Source organism: Planococcus citri, chromosome 1 (genome assembly GCF_950023065.1).
Source record: "Planococcus citri chromosome 1, ihPlaCitr1.1, whole genome shotgun sequence".
Taxonomy (NCBI): domain Eukaryota; kingdom Metazoa; phylum Arthropoda; class Insecta; order Hemiptera; family Pseudococcidae; genus Planococcus; species Planococcus citri.
Genome location: NC_088677.1, coordinates 8380524 through 8404033, shown reverse-complemented (window position 1 = coordinate 8404033; position 23510 = coordinate 8380524). Strand labels below are relative to the sequence as shown.

Genomic DNA, 23510 nt, shown 5'->3' with positions numbered 1-23510 from the left:
GCTCCCCGGAGTGTGGCGAGAGCGCCATCTATTTGATTTTGAGAGAAGTAGTTTTAGTTTTTGTAACGATTAGTTTTATGATAGAATAGAGACAACGTGTTAAAAGTTAAAATTTATTGATGAATTTTAAAGTTTCCAATAAAATATGACGAAGTTCGTGTACGTGAATTTATTTAAAGTAGAACTTCGTCACAATGCAAGTGCATCGTGCTTCTTTCTATTTTATTGTATATACGTACATCTTCTACGGCTCTTTCTAGACCTGACTTGTCACACTCACAGGAGAACCAAGTACCTACTTATTCTAGCCCTTAGCATCCATAAATTTGCAAAATAATCAGTGGAAAAAGCATTAAAAATTGAAAAATGTGTTCCGACGTTCCGAGGTATGTCACACGAATACACTTTGTTTCAGGATATGTGTATCGCTGATAACACACATTCTGCCTGAATTTATTTAAAAAAAAAAAAAAAAAAAACAATTTGATGAATCGTTGGATTCCAATCATAAACAATTAGCTGAATAGGTACTTACTCTTTAGATTGATGTCGAATAATTTTTCAAAGACCCGACTATGCACATTAATACTGCGAAATTCGAACGTGCGAATAAATTAAATTTTCCATCACGTTCTTCAATCTTCAAATGAAGCAAACGAAACGGCGGCAACAACCAAGGTTATCAATCAGTTATCACAAAACTGCATTTTAATGCAAATGACGATTTTAGATTTTATGGCTTCTAAAATTTTATGGATACAATACTCAAAATAGTACAACTCTTTACCTTCAGAGTGTGCTATAGTGTACTTGATGAAGGATTCGTTAGGATCTTTGAGTACTATAAATATAATTATATTTATACTCAGAGGTTAGGATGGATGGTGTAATAATTTTGAATATTGAAAATGAAAATATGGCTTTTTTTATTATTTTGTAATTAGACGAGAATCAAATTTTAAACTTCCTAATTTTTCTTCGGTTTTAAATCAATAAACTAATAAACTTATCATGTTTTTAATTTCCAGACCAGTCGAACTGACGATCTCGGCTGTGTTTCGACCATGGGCTATAAGTAAATTCAATGGATACGGTGTAAAGAGTATTCAAACACTGCAAAAGAAACAGCAAGAGGTAAGATGGACTATTTTATGCTTCGAATAAATTTTCGAGTAGGGTTAGAATTTATTTATGCGATGATTTGAGTATTTTCATGTATTAATTTTAGGTATTGGCTGACAGACGCGTCGAGAAGACCGTCTACAGACGTTTCTACTCATACAAGTTGGACCGCTGGTATGATCATACATTCAAAGGAAAACGTGTAAGGGATAAGGAATCATTGCAAAAGGCACATCGGAAGGTAAATTAAATACTAAGTACTTGGAACATATTTTCAAGTGGGTTGCAATTTATAGCCTACGTAATGATGTGAGTATTTTCATTTTATTTTTAGAAATTACTTGGGAGACGCGTAAAGAAGATCTACAAACGTTATTACCTCTGGTTTGGTCGTATATTCACTGGAGATCGTTTAACGAATAAGGAGTCATTGAAAAATGCACGTCAAAAGGTAAATACATTCTTCGAATCTCGTATTATACATACGAGTACATGTATTTCCAAGTAGGTAAGTTGAAATTCATGTAATGATGCGAGTATTTTCACATTATTTCTAGGAGTACGTTGACGGAGCAACCGAGGAGATAATCGTGCAACTTTTAAATCCTTGGGTTATAAATGACGTAGAAGATTTCCAACAAAACCCCGACAAATATTTAAAAGAATTGAAAAAGGAAGAAAAAGAGGTAAGTTTACTCTAGGTATGCTGCGAATAAATTCCCAATCAGGCTGGAATTTATTTTCATTTTTATAATATTTTTTTCACTATAGAAATACGTTGTTATGATTAAAGACGCGATCGAAGAATCTTTTTTAAGAATGTTATTGGACATCAAGTTGCGTTTAGATGTGGAATTGGTTTTTCTCGTCGCTGATCAATGTTGCATCGATAACTCTACTTTGCATTGGAATATTAACACTGAAACTTGGGCGAGTTTTTACGAAAGAGTCTTAATCAATGGTGGTGTTGCGATGGAAGAGTACTACGAAGAGTCTATCAAACAAGATGCCATTGTAACCTCAAGTCATAGACTGCTTCGAAATTACGTTTTAGATATTTGGGCTAAGCGTGAATCCATGGGTTATAATGGACGAATCCCAGGACGTCGTAAATTTAGCGAAAAATCGCAAAAGTTTATCGACTTCGTACTGAGAAACGAAAATTGTGTTGTAAAGTAGAATTCATATCATACTGTATCATTATCTGTCTATAATACAATGCATAGCATTTCCAATATAGATAGTAAAATAATGTTGTTTTTTTTGTGGTCTCATTTTTAAAATTATCTATTTCTGGAATAAGTGCAACGTATATTTCAAAATTTTACAATAGTAATAATCATTATCTGTATTGTAGAAAATGAAATTTCCTTTCAGATCAATGTCATTAGTTCTTCTTTAGGAGGCTTAGTTCTCGAGGCAATTCTAGTCAAACTCGATTGCACTTTTTGCCAGTTGGACACTTGGACTGCAGATTATTAATTGAAAAGTATCAAATTAATCTCCATTCGTTATTCGTTTCTCTCTGTTCTAGTTTATTTGTGATGATAGTCGAGCGAATATTACTCACGTCAGTGCGAAGTCTTTTCGAATACAACGATCGTGGATAATTTAGAAAATCATTATCGTGAGATTAACCAAGCTAATAAAAGAAGTTCCCGAATTTATTGATGGTGGTGCCTATTTTGTAAGTATTTTGAGAAAGATCTAGAAAGTGATTTTGTATCAATTTTTCAACCGTTTCGGTTTTTAAAGTTGCTTTTTTTTGGAGTACAATTCAGTTTACGTATTATTTACATTTTGCGAGAAACAGTCGCGAATTTTCTAATGTGTTACGTGGTTTTTTTGTTTTCAGGCTTGGACTATACATTTCGAACCTGTGATTGAATCCTGATAAACGATCAACGATAGTGTCGGAGTGAAGTACTGATATTCATTCGATGAGATTGAGAATCCTTTTCTGCTCCGTGGTAATGGAATCACAACTACATAGGTATGAAAAATGATGACAATATTATTCTTCATGATTTTTTATGGATCTATTGTCGTGTTAGTTTTGTAATATTTGATTCATTGTCCCATTTTTCTCTAACGTGTTTTCATTAATTAGCACGTTTATCAATGGTAGTGGGCTTTTTTTTTTTTTTTTTTTTTTGGTACTATTAATCGTCTGTTTTGTGAACGCATTTTTTGAGACCCAACATCCTTTGTTACTTTTGTCCTACCTTTTGCTTACACGTCTAGTTTTTTTTCTTTAGCAAAATAGTCAGCAGGGTTTGCTTTTTTTCCAAATTTCAATTTTTTTTTCATTTTTTCAATCAAATCTCGAAATTTTACATTTTATTATCATTTTTCAAAATGTTTATTTTTTTCATCGATTTTTTTTCAGTTTTGTTTCTGATTTGAGTGAATTGAAAAAATGTTGACCTTTAACAACCTCTCCTCTCCACCTCCTTAATCTCTCAGTGGATCCTGCCATGAGTCGATTCCAAATTCTAGCTCTCTTCTCTTCAAAATGTAGGTTTTCAAAAATGGTATGTAAATGAAAGCATTTTTTTTTTGAACAAATTTCGATCCATTTTCCCGGATAAAAGTAGCTTTCTTCGGAAAAATAGTCAGCAAGCTTTGTTTTTCCTTTTCAATGAACCTCAGAATTTGCTAGGTATTCTTATCATTTTTTTTTTCAGAATGTTTATTTTTCCTTTGATTTTTTTTCTAGTTTTGTTTCCGACTTGAATAAATGTTGACATTTACACCTACACCCCCCCCCCTTCTCCTTAATTTCTCAGTGGACTAGTGAACTTGAGGAGAAGTTTCTTGCCATGAGCCGAGTACAAATCCTCTCTCCAAAATTTAGATTTTCAAAAATACTTCTCGTAATTTTCTTTGTAAATGAAAACATTTGTTCTAAGTATATTTTTCTACCGAAAATAGCGAAACGTTGCAAAATAGTTTCGTTTCTTGCTAAAAAATTGTCGTTGTTTGATAATGAGTTACAAAAAGTCGAATTTTCTTCATTTTTCAAAAATTTATTTCTTCACTCTTCTTTTTTTTTGCTGAAATTTTTCCAATAAAGAATTTGATTCTATGGATTGGTACATATATAGAAAGAAAGTACATGTAAAAAGACACATTTTGGCTAAAAACAGTTTTTGTGATGAACCCTTCAATCCGGAGCTGTGGCGGTTCAAAGTTTTCTTTTGTCAATTTCACCCCCCCCCCCCCCTAACAATGATAAGAAAATTTGAAAAAAATCACATTGAAAGGCCCAGGCTTCCCCTACACATTCCACGTGGTACCAGAATTTTCTCCCCACTACTTATTGATACAGAATTTTTCTCGCAAAAAAGTAAAAACACGTTTTTTGACTATACTGTCCAAGGAGATTGAGGAGGCGGGGGAGGGGGATGGAAATTCCACTCGAAATTTTTTTTGGAGGTACCCAACAATAATTCATCATAATTTTCCACATCTGGGAACAGGGTCAATTCGCCTATCTTACCTGGGAATACCCTTTTAAGATTCAAAGAAACTACTTTACCAAAAAAAAAGAGTAAAAAGTCGTAGCAATCTGCCGCTACGTAAGAGCCAAATTTTTGTGCCAGAAACATTGAGGGCTCTTGAACTATTCGCACCCTCGCTTCGCTCCTGTGCCTGTGATTCACCTGTATTTGGGAGGGACTTCGCCCCGCCTGAACCCCTTTGGGCTTCGCCCAACTCTCTCCTTCCACTGTTTCCTTCTTATATGCATTTGCACCGAGTTCTCAAAAAATATGGTAACAAACCTATTGTGTCTTGACCCTGAAACAGGTCAAATGAGGTTGGAAGGTTGAAACCGGCAAAAGGCACTTCGGGTACATCCTCCTATTGTACTGTGAAAATTTGAACCCTCTAGGTCAATTTGGAGGGGCTGTAGGCTTTCCAAAATGTTGAAAAACATAAAAAAGACCAAAAATCCAGTTTTTGACCCTGGAGAGGGGTCAATGAGGGTTGGAAGGTTGAAACCTGCAAAAGGCACTTCGGGTACATTCTCCCATTGTACTGTGAAAATTTGAACCCTCTAGGTCAATTTGGAGGGGCTGTAGGCTGTCTGAAAAATTGAAAAAACGTGAAATATTAGACCAAAAATCCACTTTTTGACCCTGGAGAGAGGTCAAATGGGATTGGAAGTGGAAGGTTGAAACTTGAAATAATCACTCATGGGGCACCCTCTCATTGCATGCTCAAAATTTGGACCTTCTAGATCAATTTTAGGGGTGAGGGGGTCAAAAATTGTGGTCAAATGTGGTTTTTTCCACCTTAAATGGAGTGGGGATGACCTAGGAAGCTGAAATTTGGATATGTTGATCACAATGGGGGTACTGACCAATGGTATGATTTTGGACTCTTTTCATATATGTGGGGTTATATTATGCCCCTCCAAAAAAATGACCTTTCTGTAAAAATCGGGTTGGAAGGTTAAAATATGCAAAAGGCACTTCGGGTACATTCTCCCATTGTACTGTGAGAATTTAGACCCTCTAGGTCAATTTGGAGGGGCTGTAGGCTGTCTGAAAAATTGAAAAACGCATAAAATAGACCAAAAATTCACTTTTTTGACCCTGGTGAGAGGGCAAATGGGGTTGGAAGGTTGAAACCTGCAGTAATCACTCATGGGGCACCCTCCCATTGTATGCTGAAAATTTGGACCTTCTAGATCAATTTCAGCGGTGAGGTGGTCAAAAATTGGGCTCAAATGTGGTTTTTCTCACCTTAAATGGGGTGTGAGAATTTGGACCCTCTAGGTCAATTTGGAGGGGCTGTAGGCTGTCTGAAAAATTGAAAAACGCATAAAATAGACCAAAAATTCACTTTTTTGACCCTGGAGAGAGGGCAAATGGGGTTGGAAGGTTGAAACCTGCAGTAATCACTCATGTGGCACCCTCCCATTGTATGCTGAAAATTTGGACCTTCTAGATCAATTTCAGGGGTGAGGTGGTCAAAAATTGGGCTCAAATGTGGTTTTTCTCACCTTAAATGGGGTGAGTATGCCCTAGGAAGCTGAAATTTGGTTATGTTGATCACAATGGAGGTACTGACCAGTGGTATGATTTTGGACCCTTTTTGTTCATTTGGGGCCATATTATGCCCCTCCAAAAAAAAATGACCTTTCTGTAAAAATCGGGTTGGAAGGTTGAAACATGCAAAATGCACTTCGGGTACGTCCTCCCATTGTACTGTGAGAATTTGGACCCTCTAGGTCAATTTGGAGGGGCTGTAGGCTGTCTCAAAAATTGAACAACACGTTAAAAAGTTGACCAATAATCCACTTTGTGACCCTGAATAGAGGTCAAATAGGGTTGGAAGGTTTAAACCTGCAATAATCACTCATGGGGCACCCTCCCATTGTATGCTGAAAATTTGGACCTTCTAGATCAATTTCAGGGGCGAGGGGGGGTCAAAAATTGGGCTCATATATGGTTTTTCTCACCTTAAATGGGGCGAGTATGACCTAGGAAGCTGAAATTTGGATATGTTGATCACAGTAGAGGTACTGACCAGTGGTATGATTTTGGACCCTTTTCGTTCATTTGGGGCCATATTATGCCCCTCCAAAAAAATGACCTTCCTGTAATTTTCAACTTTGACCCTTCAAACTGCGGGGGTCAATTCTAGGTCCTAAAAGAACTCTATTCCCCAAGTTTGAGTTTATTTGATCGATTATAGCAGATTATAGATGATAAAATGTAAAAATGACCATTGTGCTGAAACTTATAAATTATACTTAAATTAAATATATAAAATCTGACACACCGGGAATCGTCTAGTTTGAGCTCGAAACGTCGAGAAGTATCAAAATTTTTGACGCCCGACCTTTTTATCCAAAGTTGGACCCATGTTGGACCTACCGCAATAGCCATCATTTTTTACAAAAATTTGGCTAGTAATCAGTAATCACTACAGGTAGATGCCGCCAGCACTGCCCATATCAAATTTGAAGTTGAAATATGCACCAATCGTTTGTGCATCGTTAGTGCACGTTTGTGCACCAATGCATTTCGTTAGTGCACACCCCCTTCTCCCCCTGTAGAAGAAAACCTTGGGCAGTGCAGGCGGCATGTTAGCACTGCCCATATGGAATTTCAACTCGAAATTGATGCCAATCGTTTGTGCATCGTTAGTGCACGTTTGTGCACCGATTCATTTCGTTAGTGCACACCCCCTCCCCTCACCACAAAACATTTTTCCCCTCAACCCCCCAAATGGCATATGGGGGATGAAAGTTACATCAATCGTGAGTGCATCGTTAGTGCACGTAAGTGCATCAAATAATTTCCTTATTGCACATCCCCCCCTGAATTCAGCACCCCCACCATAAGGTTCACCTCAAAATCCACCCCCCACTCCCTAAAATATAATTTTTGAAAAAATACCCCACAATTACATCAATGATGCATTGATACATCCATGTACCAAATTTCAGCTTGCCCTGACGATTACAACCCCAGAAAATGTTTTTTTAACTGTTTCAACACGATTTTCAGGTCGTGAAATAAAGCATATAATACACTGCACCTACACATACCTTGCTGTGGTAAAAATCAGTTGAAAAATGTGTTTTTCGGGTTTGTTTTGGGCACAAACCATCAGAACGAGCTGAAATTCAGCAAATGTATGCATCAAAAATGCATCATTAATGTGATGCTGGACTATTTTTTTTTTTTCAAAAAATATGTTTGAAGGGGTGAGGGGTGGAATTTGAGGTGGACTTTGCTGAATCTACGTTTGTACTGAAATACTATCTAAATTAATGTTCAGTGACCTAAAAAATTGAGAGAAAACTTGTTACCTTTCTATCTTGCGGTATTTCGCCCAAAATTTATGAATTCAGATTTTTTTCTAAATTCATTTTCGTTCTTAGTACATATTTTAAGCAAACTATTCGGTTAATCAGAAAAACTTCAGCAGCAAAACTTTTTCATTATGTCGAGTACTAAGGAATTTTCAGTTTTCAATTTGTTAATCACCTACTCCCTTATTTTTACTTCAGATTAACATGGTTAGGTTTTTTTTTTTTTCTGAAGCGAAGTGAATCTATGTGAATAACTCTTCTAGTTTTTTGCCATTCTAGAAACTCGCATTCAATTTTTCCCCAAAATAACCGCCTTGCTGTGGAAGGCTCAGAAATGGACTTCAGCAAACGTATATAACTGTGGTCGGTGCTAATTAGGCACCTTCTGTTGTTCAGAACACTTGATACCCTCCGCAAATTTCTTCAGTACCTACCTACCTACCTACTACCTACTCAGGCATGCTGAATTACTTCTGTTACTGCAGATTTTTCGATTACGAAAGAAGTTTGCTTTGAAAATGGCAATTAGAATTCTGAAAAAAAATCAAAACCTATCAATTTTGGACAAAATGCCACGACATAATTAAAAGATTGAAAGCTGCCCGCTAAGTTTTTTTTCAAAAAAATTGTCAAAAATCCCCCCCCCCCCCAAAAAAAGAACTTTGACACTTGGAATTTTGGTTGAGGACGTCTTGGGATATCGATATCGTAATTCTAACACCTCGTACTCTCAAACACCAAATTTTTCAAGGAATGGAAAAAAAATGATTAAAATAAATTTTGTATCTTGGTTATCGACAACGCATGAAATAATGAATATTGAATACCACGTATATTACACAAATCAACAAAACAAAACTGAAAGAAATCGCCGTATTTTTAGACGAATTTGGTTGTTCCATTGTAGGCTTACGAGAGACTTCCAAGGATGGGTTACGAGGTATTTCGATAGAAGAAAATTAATTGTGGGTCATGTGACAGCATCGTTTGAAATATCTGAAAAAGTATTTGTCGTGGACTCCTGCGGATTGTGCCATTCGATCAGGCGAGAAACCAGAAACGTTCATATAGAATCCGTCAAAAAACGAAAGATGATTGTTTGTGGGTTACGAGGTGTTAATAAGGGTATCTAAGTACTGTGCTTTTTCGATCTAGTGAGGCTATGGTTTCATTCAAATCATAGGGTGTGTCGGTTCAAAAAGTTTTCATGGAAATAATTCTGAGTACATACACAGATCACGTATGAGAGTATACAACAAATTAAATATTATGAGAGGCAGGATCGTAAAGGAGGTAAATTGATGGAAATAGTGTAGAAGGGGCACAGTATAATTTGAATTGAGAAATGAGAGGGAAAAACGTACCTCCTTACCGTAAAATTAATTTTATGAACCCAAGAAAATCTGTTTCAACACGATTTTTGAAATTGTAAAATAAAGAATAGCAAATCTCATTTTTTTTTTTTTTTTTTTTTTTTTTTTTTTTTTAAAAAAAAAAAGGGTTTATTTTGAATAATATTTACATCTTGGGTGATGTATATTCTAATACTAAATTACAAACTTAATACTAAAATTTAGCTATAAAGACTATGTACAACTTAAACTAAGCCAAGATTAGGAGTGTTTCAATTTTGCTTAAAACTAGGAGGGGAAGGGGACGGTTCGGCCACCCAGTGGTCCTGGAGCCGCAGTGAGTGGGGGGCCCCAGTTTTGGTTGGGACTGCTGACCCACCCCCCCAGCACCAGGCCAAAGGCCCGGAGCTCCTAGGCAGTATCCCAGAATCGCTCCCACCACTTCGGGGTTGAGGGAGTGGTCACCCTAGGATGTAGCCCATTCCCCCCTTCCGCGGATTTGGAGCGACCCCCGACCCGTCTCCCATTTTGGGGTAGGCCTAGGAGGTCTCCGGGCACCACTGTACCCTTAACTACCTCAGAAAGAGATCTCCTAGAGTAGGATTGTCCAAAAGGATATTATTTCTGATGTGTGAAAGTGGGAACACTCGGTCCTACCTTACATAGTGGATAACGTTGGAGTAGTTTTGAATGCTGAGAATGGACACATACCATAGGTTTCTTCCATCCTTCAGCTTAGGGTAGTGCTACAATAATATACATACATTGTACTATATAGATTAAATTAAATTAAATAAGATATATTTGGGGAGAATATTTACTTTATTACATTGTTATATAATCTATTTACAAGTGCTATCAATTCGTTTTAGAGCGGGTGTTAGGGGAGGTCCAGTTACATACCTTGATATTGATAGGTATCTCCCTGAACTCTCTTACGATGATTGGCCGTACCTGGCCCCAGTCAAGCTGGTCCAGCCCACATCCAATCCGTGGGATAGCGAGTTTTTTTATTTTTCTTCTGGTACATTCCCTGGCAAGATTTTGGATGCCAAGGGAGAAGTCCTTATATGTTGGTTTGTCGTAGTAATGGATTTTTGTGACGACACAGAATATTATATAATGTCCCTGGCTCACTGTTCCTTCGACTTTCCGCTTTAGAGTTGCCACTTCCCCCACATTGTGTGGTTGGGTCAGTAGCATCTCTCTGCCTCCAAAGTGGCGGGCAAAGTCCCTCGCTATCCCAGCGGACATTCTGAGGTCTTGGCTGACACAGTGTGCCAGTGCAAAGGAGGGTCCCTGAAGAAATATGTCTTCATTGGCTTCCTCCAGCGTGAGTAGGCCGTTGGACTCAACTGCTGTTAAAGCCATATTTCCCAAGCTTCTTCTCCTCATTGCTTCTGCAGCAGAGGCGATGAGTCTGGTCTCGACATCACGAGGTGTTGGTTCGTGCATGTCAAGATATTGTTCGTATGGGAGAAGATCCCCCACACTAGCAGCACTGACTGGGGCGTAGAAGCGCTCTTGGATTCCACGAAGCACCAGGTATTGCATAGCAGGTATGTAGACATGGTCACTGAATATCAGGGAGTATGGATGATCCAGGCCTCCTTGAGTGAGCAACTGTCTCTGGGCTGTTGAGATTATCCTCCTGGGTTCAGCCTCCTTTGAGGCCTCTTCCCAGTGCTGGTATGCCACAGAAGTGGAGAGCTCAGTGCTACTCTTTCTGGGAGTTGGGGGGAAGGTGGTCCTTAGGAACATTATTCGTCGGTTTACATCCTCCAAGATGTGTCGGTTTACATATGGTCCCATTGGTGTGTAGTTTGATGGAGGTTTTTTGATGCCCAGCTTCCCACCAATGGAGAAAGTTGAATGATCTTGTTTTGGTGTTTCCTCAGCTACAGAGCCTGGAGTCACCCCTCCATGCATGAACTGTATTCTGTTTTTGTGACTCTCAAAGGCGTCTGCTACCTGCTTAGCTTTCAGCGATGTTTTGTTCAAGTTGATTGGTGGATACACCTTGCTGATAGGTACCTGGATCAGATTTGGAGAGCACTGGACCTCAAAGCTACTTGTGTAGTCCATTCTATGTTGGTGAGCTGTTGGTGTGAGGGTTAACGGTGAGAAGTTGCAGGGTTGAAAGCCTGGGCTGTTCCAACCATTGTACACTGGTATTGATGTGCTGTGCCCCTCAACTGGACTGGAGTGTACAACAGGAATATTATATCTCCCTGTTCCCAGTGTTGTGCTAATGTTGTGTGCAGGGGGGCTTTTACAGTTTCGGATGACACGGCCATGTTGGGCAGTAGTTGTTGATGTTGTTGTAGTTGTGTTGGCAGGAGAATACAGTACATTGTGCTCAGGGTGTGGCATTGCTGTAGTATGTTGGAAAAGGGAGTTGGATACCATGATTCTCTTCCTAGGGGATGAGGTTGGTGAAGAAAGTGGGCCAAGTATGTGGTCTGTTTGCTGCAGGATTGGGTTGATAGGTTGCACCATTGGACTGAATTTGGGTAGGTTAATTGCTGTGAAGTTTCTCCTTGCAGCTAGCCATTCGTTTTCGAACCCTGGTGAATGATGCTGGTCACCTCCTTGTGAGGCCTCCGAACTAATACAGGATTCAGTTGAATGTTGTGTGACTGGGCTGCTGCAGACCTCTTGGTTCCTCTTGAGTAGCTCGCTAGCTATCAGCACTGTTCTAGGCACAAGCTTCAGTGCTGATGGTGAGTAGGTAGGTAAGCTTGTTACTCCGTTGTTTTTGTTGGTGGTTTCTGGTACTTGTGTTAGTTGTGTTTGGAGTATAGAGACTGGTGATGGTGACTGCAGGTGCATTGGTATTGGTGTGCTGGTGGTAGCAAATCTCATATACAATACCTGAATAAGTAGGTGTATCTTACTTCGACGAAAATCTGTTTAAAAACATTTTTTTAGGGTTTATTTTGGGCACAAAACATCAAAACATTCAAAACAAGGTGAAATTACCAGTTTTCTCTCAATTTTTTAGGTCACTGAACATTAATTTAGATAGTATTTCAGTACAAACGTAGATTCAGCAAAGTCCACCTCAAATTCCACCCCTCACCCCTTCAAACATATTTTTTGAAAAAAAAAATAGTCCAGCATCACATTAATGATGCATTTTTGATGCATACATTTGCTGAATTTCAGCTCGTTCTGATGGTTTGTGCCCAAAACAAACCCGAAAAACACATTTTTCAACTGATTTTTACCACAGCAAGGTATGTGTAGGTGCAGTGTATTATATGCTTTATTTCACGACCTGAAAATCGTGTTGAAACAGTTAAAAAAACATTTTCTGGGGTTGTAATCGTCAGGGCAAGCTGAAATTTGGTACATGGATGTATCAATGCATCATTGATGTAATTGTGGGGTATTTTTTCAAAAATTATATTTTAGGGAGTGGGGGGTGGATTTTGAGGTGAACCTTATGGTGGGGGTGCTGAATTCAGGGGGGGATGTGCAATAAGGAAATTATTTGATGCACTTACGTGCACTAACGATGCACTCACGATTGATGTAACTTTCATCCCCCATATGCCATTTGGGGGGTCCAGGGGTGAAAATTTTTCGGGGGGAGGGGAGGGGGTGTGCACTAACGAAATGAATCGGTGCACAAACGTGCACTAACGATGCACAAACGATTGGCATCAATTTCGAGTTGAAATTCCATATGGGCAGTGCTAACATGCCGCCAGCACTGCCCAAGGTTTTCTTCTACAGGGGGAGAAGGGGGTGTGCACTAACGAAATGCATTGGTGCACAAACGTGCACTAACGATGCACAAACGATTGGTGCATATTTCAACTTCAAATTTGATATGGGCAGTGCTGGCGGCATCTACCTAATCACTACCTAGTACCTACGTAGTACGTACCTAGTACGTAAATCGTAATACATTCTTCAGCTCACACTTTAGTTCGTCCCATTCGTTCATTTAAGCTGTTGGATGATGATGATGAAATATTTGTACCAATTGCAAAATCTCGTCGTATACCGGGTGTCCAGGAGCTCGAATAGGGGGTTTTATCAAGGGGAAAGAAGGGAGAAAAAATTCCCTTTCAGAAATAATAAACAAACGGTTTCGGTACATCGATGATTCGAGTTTGAGGAAACTACCTACTACTCACCTGCGTTGAAATAAAACTATCAGTATGTATCATGAATGATGAAATTTGCGTATTTTTTACTCGCAGTTGAGTAAAATCATCGTGTATTGGGAACTTTTTCGCTTCTGAAACAAACGCCTTACGCGTTTCATTCCGGGACACCCGGTATGAAGCTCTGCACGTGAGTGAACCGGCGATAAGATAATGATTTTTTAGTTTTTTTTATTTTGTAAATTATATATTATGAGAATCAAATTTTAAACTTCGTGGTTTTTCTTCGGTTTTAAATCAATAAAACTATAATAAATTTATCATGTTATTATTTTCCAGACCAGTGGAACTGACGATCTCGGCGATGTTTCGGCCATGGGCCATGAGTAAATTCAATGGACATGGTGTGAAGAGTATTACTATATTGCAAAAGAAACAGGAAGAGGTAAGATGGACTATTTTATGCTTCGAATAAATTTTCGAGTAAAGTTAGAATTTTTTTATCTGTTGATTTAAGTATTTTCATATTTATGTTACATATTTTTAGGCATTGATTGAGAGACGCTTCGAGAAGACCGTCTACAGACATTTTCACTTCTACGAGTTGGAACGCTGGTATGATCGTACATTCAATGGAGATCATTGGACGACTAAAGAATCATTGCAAAAGGCACATCGAAAGGTAAATACTAAAATACTTGGAACATATTTCCAAGTGGGTTGGAATTTATATAACGATGATTGTAGGTACCTATTGGTTTTCGTATGTATTATTTTTAGAAGTTACTCGAGAGACGCGTTAAGAAGTTCTACAGACGTTTTTACCCCTGGTCTGGGGAGTCATTGAAAAATGCACGTCGAAAGGTAAATACTTCGAGTATTATTATTATGTATTTCCAACTGGGTTGGAATTTATATCGACTTTCGTAATTGTGTAAGTATTTTAACATTAACCTTATTTCTAATTCTAGGACTACGTTGACGAAGCAACCGAGCAAATGATCATGCAAATTTTTCATCTTCGGTTTATAGATAACATAGACTTAGACACAGGTTATTCCGATCAAGAATACAATACAGACACAAGTGATTCTGAGCGAGAAGACGATACAGACGTAGGTGATACCAAGCAAACCCACAAGTACCCTGGGGATTATTTATATGATTTGGAAAAGGAAGAAAAAGAGGTAAGTTTACTCTAACTCGTAACTATGCTGTGAATGAATTAGAATTTCCAATTGGGTTAGAATTATTTATTTTGCTGTTTATAATTTTTGTCACTTTAGAAATACCTTGTTATGATTAATGGCTCGCCCGAAGAATCTTTTTTAAGAATGTTATTGGACATCAAGTTGTATCTAGATGTGGAATTGGTTCATCTCGTCCATTTCAAACGTCGCATCGATAACTGTAGTTATGGGTGGAATAATAATGATACCTCTACCAAGTGTTGGGGGAGATTTTACGAAAGAGTCCTGATTAATGGTGCTATTGCGATGGAAGAGTATTACGAAGAGTTTAATAAGCAAGATGCCATTGTAACCTTGAGTCATAGACTGCTTCGAAATTATGTTATAGTTTTTTATAGTAAGGTTAAATCCAATCGTTCGTTTTTTGTTAGAAGAATCCCAGAATGTTTTAGAGAACAATCCCGAAAGTTTATCGACTTCGTGCTGAGTACCTAACGAAAATTGTGCTGTAAAGTAGAATTTATCTCATATGGATCATTTAGATCATTTATCTGCCTATAATACAAATTAACAATGCATCACATTTCCAATATATTAGTTGATTAAAGTAAAATAAGGTTTTATTTTGTGATTTTATTTTTAATATTATATTTTAGGAATAAGATCAACGTACATTTTTAAATTTTACAATGGTAATAATCATTACCTGTGTTGTAGAAAATAAAATTTCCTTTCAGATCAATGTCGTTGGGTTTTCTCTGAGAGGCTTAGTTATTCTAGCCAAACTCGATTGCACTTTTTGCCAATTGGACTGCTCAAATTATTCTCTATTCGTTATTCGTTTTTTCTGTTCTAGTTTGTATTATTGTGATGATAGTCGAGCGAATATTACTCAGTGCGAAGTCTCTTCGAATGCAACAATCGTGGATAAGAAAATCACCATCGTCGGATTAAGAAGTTCCAGAATTCATTGATGGTGTCTATTTTGTAAGTATTATTATTTTGAGATAGATCTAGAAGTGATTTTGTGTTACTTTTTCGACGTTTCGTTTCTTAAAGTTACTTTTTTTTTTCGTACAAAATTTTCAAAAATTCTATCATTTTTCAAGTTTTTTGTTTTTTTTTCCTGTTCGTTTTTCAATTTATTGTTGTAATTATTTTCAAATTGGTTTCGACGATGTTTTGAGCAAAATTTATTCAGCTTACGTAGGTATTATTTTCATTTTGCCAGAAACAGTTGCATATTTTCTAATGTGTTGCGTGTTTTTTTTTTAGGCTTGGACTATACTTCAAACCTGTGATTGAATCCTGATAAACGATCAACAATAGTGTCAAGGTGAAGTACTGATATTTTCTGCTCCGCGGTAATGGAATCACAATTCACAGCAACATACGTGTAGGTATGATAATATGATAACAATAGTGGGCTGTTTTTTTTGTACAATTAATCGTCTGTTTTGTGAACATATTTTCTGAGACCCAGCATCATTTGCTTGATCTGGTTTCGTTTAATGTGTCTCGTAGTTTTTTTTTAGCAAATAGTCAGCCAGCCTTGCTTTTTTGCTCAAATTTCAAATATTTTTGGTTTCCTTTTTCAATTGAACCTCGAAATTTTCCATTTTATTATTATTTTTCAGAATGTTGATTTTTTTCCTCGGCTTTTTTCCAGTTTTGTTTCTGATTTGAATTAATTTTGACCCCTCCACCTCGTTAATCTCTCAGTGGATACGAGGAGAAATTTCCAGCCACGAGTCGAGTCCAAATTCTAGCTCTCTTCTTTTCAAAATTTAGATTTTCAAATATTTTTCGTAATTTTCTTTGTAGATAAATGGAAATATTTTTTCTTGAGCAAATTTTGACCCACCTTTGTGGAAAAAATATGGTTTTTTTTTTTAAAGCAAAATTGTCAAAAAGCCTCGCTTTTTTGCCCAAATTTAATTATTTTTTTTGTTTTTATTTTTCAATGGAACCTTAGAATTTGCTTTTTTTATTTTATTTTTCAGAATGTTTATTTTTTCGCTCAATTTTTATTTCTAGTTTCGACCTTTACACCTCTTCCCCCCCCCCAACCTTTTTAATTTCTCAGCGGACATGAGGAGACATTTCCTGCCATGATCCTCTCTCCAAAATTTAGATTTCAAAAACAGTTTTTGTAATTTTTTTTGTAAATGAAAACTTTTGTCCTTGAATAAGTTTTAACCCACTTTCTCGAAAAAAATAAATCTCACGCTTTTTAAAACTTCTTCATGCATTTTTGACAAATTTTACCAAAACCTGATCACTTTTTGAGTAATTTTCATTGTTATTATTATTTTTTTTTTCGAATATTCTTACTGAATTTTAACAGGTTGAATACGATAACCAAAGTTATGTGTTTTTTTGACATTCCAATTTTTTTTTTTTTTTTTCAGTAAAAGAAACGAAAGTGTACACTTTTATTCTTTTTCAACTGGCTGCACTGTCTTTTCAGCAAAGATTTCAAAGCTTTTACCTTATGCAAAAATTTCAGAGTCTTTTTCTGCCAAAAAATAGCGAGAAATACCGTCTTTTTTCAAAATTATTGCAAAATAGTCTCGTTTCTTGCTAAAAATTGTCGTTGTTTGAGTTACAAAAAGTCAAATTTTCTTCATTTTTTCAAAAATTTCTTCAGTCTCCCTTTTTTGCTGAAATTTTGCCAATAAATTGAATACAAATTTCACTTTCTTCTAAAACTCACTCAAAAGTTTCGCTTATTTGCCAAAAATTGACAAAAAGATTTTTTTTTTGAACGTAATAATCTTGTAATTATAAACACCCCCCCCCCCCTCCAAAAACAAAGTTGCAAAAAAGTCTCGGTTTTTAACGAAAATTGCAACAAAAAAAAATACTTATCTACCTATAATTATTTTTCCCAGTAATGTTCCAAAAAGTTCTGTTATTTTATTAGTCAAATTTGTACAGAAGTTTTGCTGTTTGTGGAGAAATCTCGCTGTCTAAAAGTCCTACTTCCCCACACGAGGGTGGTTTTTGTCAGAAATTATCAAAAATTTGAATTTGCACAATTTAAAAAAAAAGTCTCCTTTTTCTGACCAAATTTGCAAAAAAAAATATTCCGTTTGTTATAAATTTCCAAAAAAGGCTTGCTTTTTGTTTAAATTGTAAAAATCTTGTTTTTTGCTAAAAATTTTCAAAGGGTCTTGGTCTTGTTTTTCCAAAATTTACAAAAATTTCCGTTTTTTTTTTTTTTTTTTGCAAAATTGCCAAAAGTTATTGTTTTTGAGAAAATGTAAAAAGCGTTACTTTTTTACAAAAATGATCCCTCCTTCATCGAGAATGGGATCTTTTTTTTCGAAAACAATGAAACTCAGCTCAATTTGATTTGTCATTTTGGTGCACAGCAATTTCAAATACTCGTACCTAAGTCAGAAAAATTTGACAAATTTTTATTGGATCATTTGTGAGGACTAAAATGGACCGTTTCTGAGCGAAGGGTGGGCTCTGATGGCAATCTGATGCCGGAAATGAATTCGCCGTCCCAAAAAATCTCCCTTACCAAATTTTCAGCTCGATTGTCGACCAAAAGTGTTTTTGCACAAAAAAAAATGCATGAACTAACCCCTTTGCATTTTTTGGATTTTTTTGATTTTTAAAAAAATCGAGTAAAATATCGTTTTTGACTAATTCGAGGTCGCCGAGTCCGAATCCGGCGTCTATTTATGTCGTCAGACGCTGCTTCAGCGAGAAATTGTGACTATTTCGACAAATATTGTCAAAAAGCCTTACTTACTTTTTTGCCCAAATTTCATTTTTTTTGTTTTTATTTTTTAATTGAATCTCGGAAATTGCTACATATTTGTATTATTTTCCGGAATGTTTATTTTTCCCTCGATTATTTGTATTTCTAGTTTTGTTTCTGACTTGAATAAATTTTGACTTTTACACCTCCCCCCCTCCGCCCACACCTCCTTATTTCTCAGTGGACTTGAGGAAACATTATTTCCTGCCATGAGCCGAGTCCAAATCCTCTCCAAAGTTTAGATTTTCAGAAATAGGTTTCGTAATTTTCTTTGTAAATGAAAACATATTTTGTTCTTGAATAAATTTTAACCCACTTTCTCGGAAAAAATTAATTTCAAACGATTTTTAACTCTTTTTTCGTGCATTTTAGACAGATTTTATCGAAACCTGATCAATGAGTAATTTTCAGTGTGTGTTTTTTTTTTTTTTTTTTTTTTTTTTGGAACGTTTGTAGAGAATTTCAACAGTTTGAATACGATAAACAAAGTTACCTACTTTTTTTTGACATTCCAAAATTTTTTTTTAGTAACTGAAAAATGGCGACGTTATCAATACGTGAATTACACTAGGCAACGGCATATTTGTTTTCGGGTCGAAAATGGGCTTAATCGATAGTTTAGACCCTAAAACAAAAAACAGAGTGAGGTTTTTCAATTTGAGTTGTTTTTGTAGTCAGGAGAGATGATCAAAGTTGCAAAAATGGCCGTTTTTGCCCTATTTCACGAGTCTGTGACGACATCAGTATCATGTTTCAAAAAAAAACAAGGTCATATTCGGATTCTACGCACTTTTTTAAGTAAACATCATTACCGGATTTTTGATTTTCGAACATTCAAGCGCATAGGGAAGATTTTCGTTTGTAACACGAAATTTTTACTGCACGAGAACCTCGCCCGCGCGAACACGGTTCCGCGCCACGATTACATCGTGGAGTAACGCAAGCGTCGCGCGCTCCGAGTTTTAAAATATGTTACAAACAAAAAACATCTTGCGCAGTACGCAAGATCAACCGACTTTGCTCTAAATAACCCCCAGCAATTTACCAACATTTACCTCAGTAATTTACCAGACATTACCTCAAAATTTACCAATTTACCGAAATTTACCAATTTACCAAAATTTACCAATTTACCTACCGAAATATACCAATTTACCAAAATTTACCAAATTACCAAAATTTATACCAATTTACCAAAATTTACCAAAATTTACCAGAATTTACCAAATTACCAAAATTTACTAATTTACCAAAATTTACCAATTTACCAAAAATAACCCCAGCAATTTACCAACATTTACCTCAGTAATTTACCAGACATTTCCTCACTAATTTACCAATTTTTTACCGACTTTTATTTTAATTACCCCAGTAATTTTCTGCCATAGGTTTTTACCAATTTACCAAAATTTACCAATTTACCAAAAAAAAAAAAAAAAACCAGCAATTTACCAACATTTACCTCAGTAATTTACCAGACATTACCCCACTAATTTACCAATTTTTTATTTCCCCAGTAATTTACTTCCAAAGGTTGATACCAATTCAACAAAATAAATTACCCCACTAATTTAACAATACCAAAAATTACCACAGCAATTTAATAAAATTTACCAATTTACCAAAATCTTCAACCAACTTTATTGGAAAACTGAAAATTACCCCAGCAATTTACAAAAATTTACCAATTGGAATACCAATTTACCAAAAATTACGCCATTAATTTACCAAAACAAAAATTACCCAAGCAATTTACCAAAATTTTCGACCAACTTTAATTACGAGTAATTCACCAAAAATAACTAATCATTTTATTTACTAAAAATTACTATTAATTCACCAAAAAAAAAAAAACAAAATTATCAAAATTTACTGGCTATTTACCAAAAACTTAATGTTTTTTGTTAAAACAAAAATTACACTAGAAATTTTTGAAAAATTTTGATTTTTTATGGCAAAAAAATTTTGGACGGATAAAATTAACAAAAAAAATCAATAAAAAATTTTCTCCTCTTGACTCGCGCGGGATTCGAACACCCGACCTCCGGCGCACCAATCTGCAACCTACACACCCTAACCACCCCATCTGTTTGTTGGGGGTGAGCCGTTTGCGAGATATAAGGGTTTACACAAATTTCTGCTTATCCATAACGTTGAAACACACTTAAACGTTCATATCTCGTAAACGGCTGAATCGATTTCGACCAAATTAAAAATTTCTCTAGTTCAGTATCAAAGCAATATTTTGCCATCATCAGTTTCGACTTAAAGTTCGGAGCTTTTGAGTTCAGCGTGACACAAATTTATACATAAATTGATATACCTATATATAAATATATAAATATATATGTAAACTTATCTCGTTTTGCGCCATACGTCTTATCGTGATCAGCACACTCCAAAACGTCAAGAAAACCCACCCCCACCCAATTCTTGAACCATCATGACAAATACAATACCTCACTTTTCCGTTTCACGGCAAAGTCGGTAAAATCTTCCGTATGCGCTTGAATGTTCGAAAATCAAAAATCCGGTAAAGATGTTTACATAAAAAAGTGCGTAGAATCCGAATATGACCTTGGTTTTTTTTGAAACATGATACTGATGTCGCCACAGACTCGTGAAATAGGGCAAAAACGGCCATTTTTGCAACTTTGATCATCTCTCCTGACCACAAAAACAACTCAAATTGAAAAACCCCACTCTGTTTTTTGTTTTAGGGTCTAAACTATCGATTAAGCCCATTTTCAACCCGAAAACAAAAAAAAGGTCAAAAATTGTTGCCTAGTGTTATTTGAGAAAGTATAATTTTTAATTCTTTTTCAACTGGCTGCACTGCCTTTTCAACAAAGATTTCAAAGTCTTACCTTATGCAACATTTTTCTGCCAAAAATAGCGAAAAATACTTACCTTTGTTTTTCAAAATTTGCGAAATAGTCTCGTTTCTTGCTAAAAATTGTCCATGTTTGAGTCACAAAAAGACGAATTTTCGTTATTTTTTCAAAAAAATTCTCGAAGTCTCTTTTTTTGTTGAAATTTTGCCAATATACCTACCTACTTAATTGCGATGACAAATTTTACTTTTTTTTTAAACTCACTCAAAAGTTTTGCTTATTTGGCATAAATTGTAAAAAAGATTTTTTTGTTAACAAAAAGTTGCAAAATAGTTTCGGGTTTTCAACAAAGCTTGCAAAAAAATATAATTATTGCCAGTAATTTCCCAGAAAGTCCTGTTTTTGGTCAAATTTGTAGAAGTCTTGCTTTTTGTGGGGAGAATTCTCGGTGTCTAAAAGTCCCACTTCCCCGAACAGGGATGGTTTTGTCAGAAATTACCAAAAATTGCCAAAAATTTGAGTTTACACACCTTTATTTTAAAAAAAGGTCTCCTGTTTCTGGCTAAATTTGCAGAAAGATATTCTGTTTGTCATAAATTGCCAAAAAAGTGCTGTTTATTATTAAAATTGTATAAGTCTTGCTTTTTGCTAAAAATTTTCAAAAGTTGTCGTTTTTCCAAAATTTAAAAAAATTTTGGTTTTTTTTGTTGCAAAATTGCCAAAGTTATTGTTTTTAAAAAGTTCTAAAAAACGTAACTTTTTTCCAAAAATTATCCCTCCTTCATCGAGAAGGGATATTTTATCGAAAACTATGAGCCTGAGCTCAATTTGATTTCCATTTTTGTGCTGGGCAATTTCAAATGAGTCCGAAAAATTTGACTAATTTTTATTAGCTCATTTTTTAGGGCAAAAATAAGCAGTTTCTGAGAGAAGGATGGGCACTGGCGACAATCTGACGCCGGAAATGAATTCGCCGTCCCAAAAACCACCCCGAAGCAAATTTTTAGCTCGATTGGCGACTAAAAGTTTTTTTGCCCAAAAAAATGTATGAACGTACCCCTTTGCATTTTTTGGATTTTTTTGATTTTCAAAAAAGTCGAGTAAAGGGTCGTTTTCGACTAATTCGAGGTCGCCGAGGCCGAATCTGGTGCCCATTTGTGTCGAGCGACGCTCCTTCAGTGAGAAATTGCGACTATTCGCCGAATACGAGTCCGATCGTAAAGCAAACGTCATTTTTTGATTCAGCGACCTCAAATTAGTCAGAAAACGTCATTAAAAATGCAAAATTTGACAACTTTTTTCTACCTCATTTTGAGTTTTAAAAAATGGCAAATTTTCAGTAGAAGGAAGCGTCGTCGGGACAATCTGACGCCGGAAATGAATTCGCTGTCCCAAAAAACCCCCCTAACCAAATATTCAGCTCAATTAGCGACCCAGAGTTTTTTTGCCCAAAAAAATGCATGAACTAACCCCTTTGCATTTTTTGGATTTTTTTGATTTTCAAAAAAGTCGAGTAAAGGGTCGTTTTCGACTAATTCGAGGTCGCCGAGTCTGGATCCGGTGTACATTTGAGTCGTGCTTCGCTGCTTTAGTTAGAAATTGCGACTATTTCACAAACTACGAGTCGAATTACAAAATAAACGTCATTTTCAAGTTCAACTACCTCAAATGGTGTTTTTACCGTGTATTGATTCCGCCTGTTCTAACATTATTTCATATTGTTTTTTATTATAGGATGAGAAGCCACCGGAAGACGTAAAGAAGGAAGATAACGACGACAATATCAACGCTAAAACCAAAATCGACATCGAAGATACGCTCGAGGAAGAAAAATCAAAGTTATCTCTGAATTTAGCTGGCGAATGTTTGGATCTTTTGCTCAACAGATGCTCAAAATCGTCATCTTCGTGTTCAACATCGTCAACTCAACCTCGACACGTAGTCAAAGATGAAGCTGTAGGTACCAGTGTAGTGTGTACCCCTGTCTTCGCAGATGAAACCCATTGCTGATGGTTTAGATACGAGAAACTTTTCGAAAATATTACCAAAAATCTAAAAAACGAATCTTTTATAAACGCATTGGAAAATTATTTCAAGCTGAATTAATTTTATTTTGGATCGAAAAAAAAAACTAGTACTCGTATTCGTATGAAAGTAAACAACATAGTATAAGTCTTTCTGTGTAATTTATTTGTGTAGGTACTAGGTAGTAGGTCTAGGTACATAGATTGTATTGAATATATTTATGAATTAAATAGATATAATATATTTGATTTGTTTATTATCA

The 23510-nt window shown here is 36.0% G+C and overlaps 1 protein-coding gene across 4 annotated transcripts; it reads left to right on the top strand.

The window, feature by feature from the left end:
* The first annotated feature begins 715 nt into the window (after positions 1–715).
* LOC135846832 (uncharacterized) lies at positions 716–23491 on the top strand. Of its 4 annotated transcripts, none has more exons than XM_065366134.1 (10): positions 716–871; positions 1029–1134; positions 1229–1363; positions 1457–1573; positions 1680–1808; positions 1894–2809; positions 2978–3115; positions 13764–13869; positions 13972–14106; positions 14172–14288. In XM_065366134.1, exons 1-6 carry the CDS (start codon positions 753–755, stop codon positions 2299–2301), a joined length of 1014 nt encoding a protein of 337 aa, XP_065222206.1. In that variant the 5' UTR covers positions 716–752; the 3' UTR covers positions 2302–2809; positions 2978–3115; positions 13764–13869; positions 13972–14106; positions 14172–14288. The 4 variants fall into 4 exon arrangements, with proteins under 4 accessions (XP_065222206.1, XP_065222230.1, XP_065222221.1 ...); XM_065366158.1 differs by lacking the exon at positions 716–871 and adding an exon at positions 877–936; XM_065366149.1 differs by lacking the exons at positions 716–871; positions 1029–1134; positions 1229–1363; positions 1457–1573; positions 1680–1808 and adding exons at positions 14396–14611; positions 14711–15601; positions 15890–16010; positions 22958–23491 and having other exon boundaries at positions 2343–2809; positions 14205–14288.
* Positions 23492–23510: the final 19 nt, after the last annotated feature.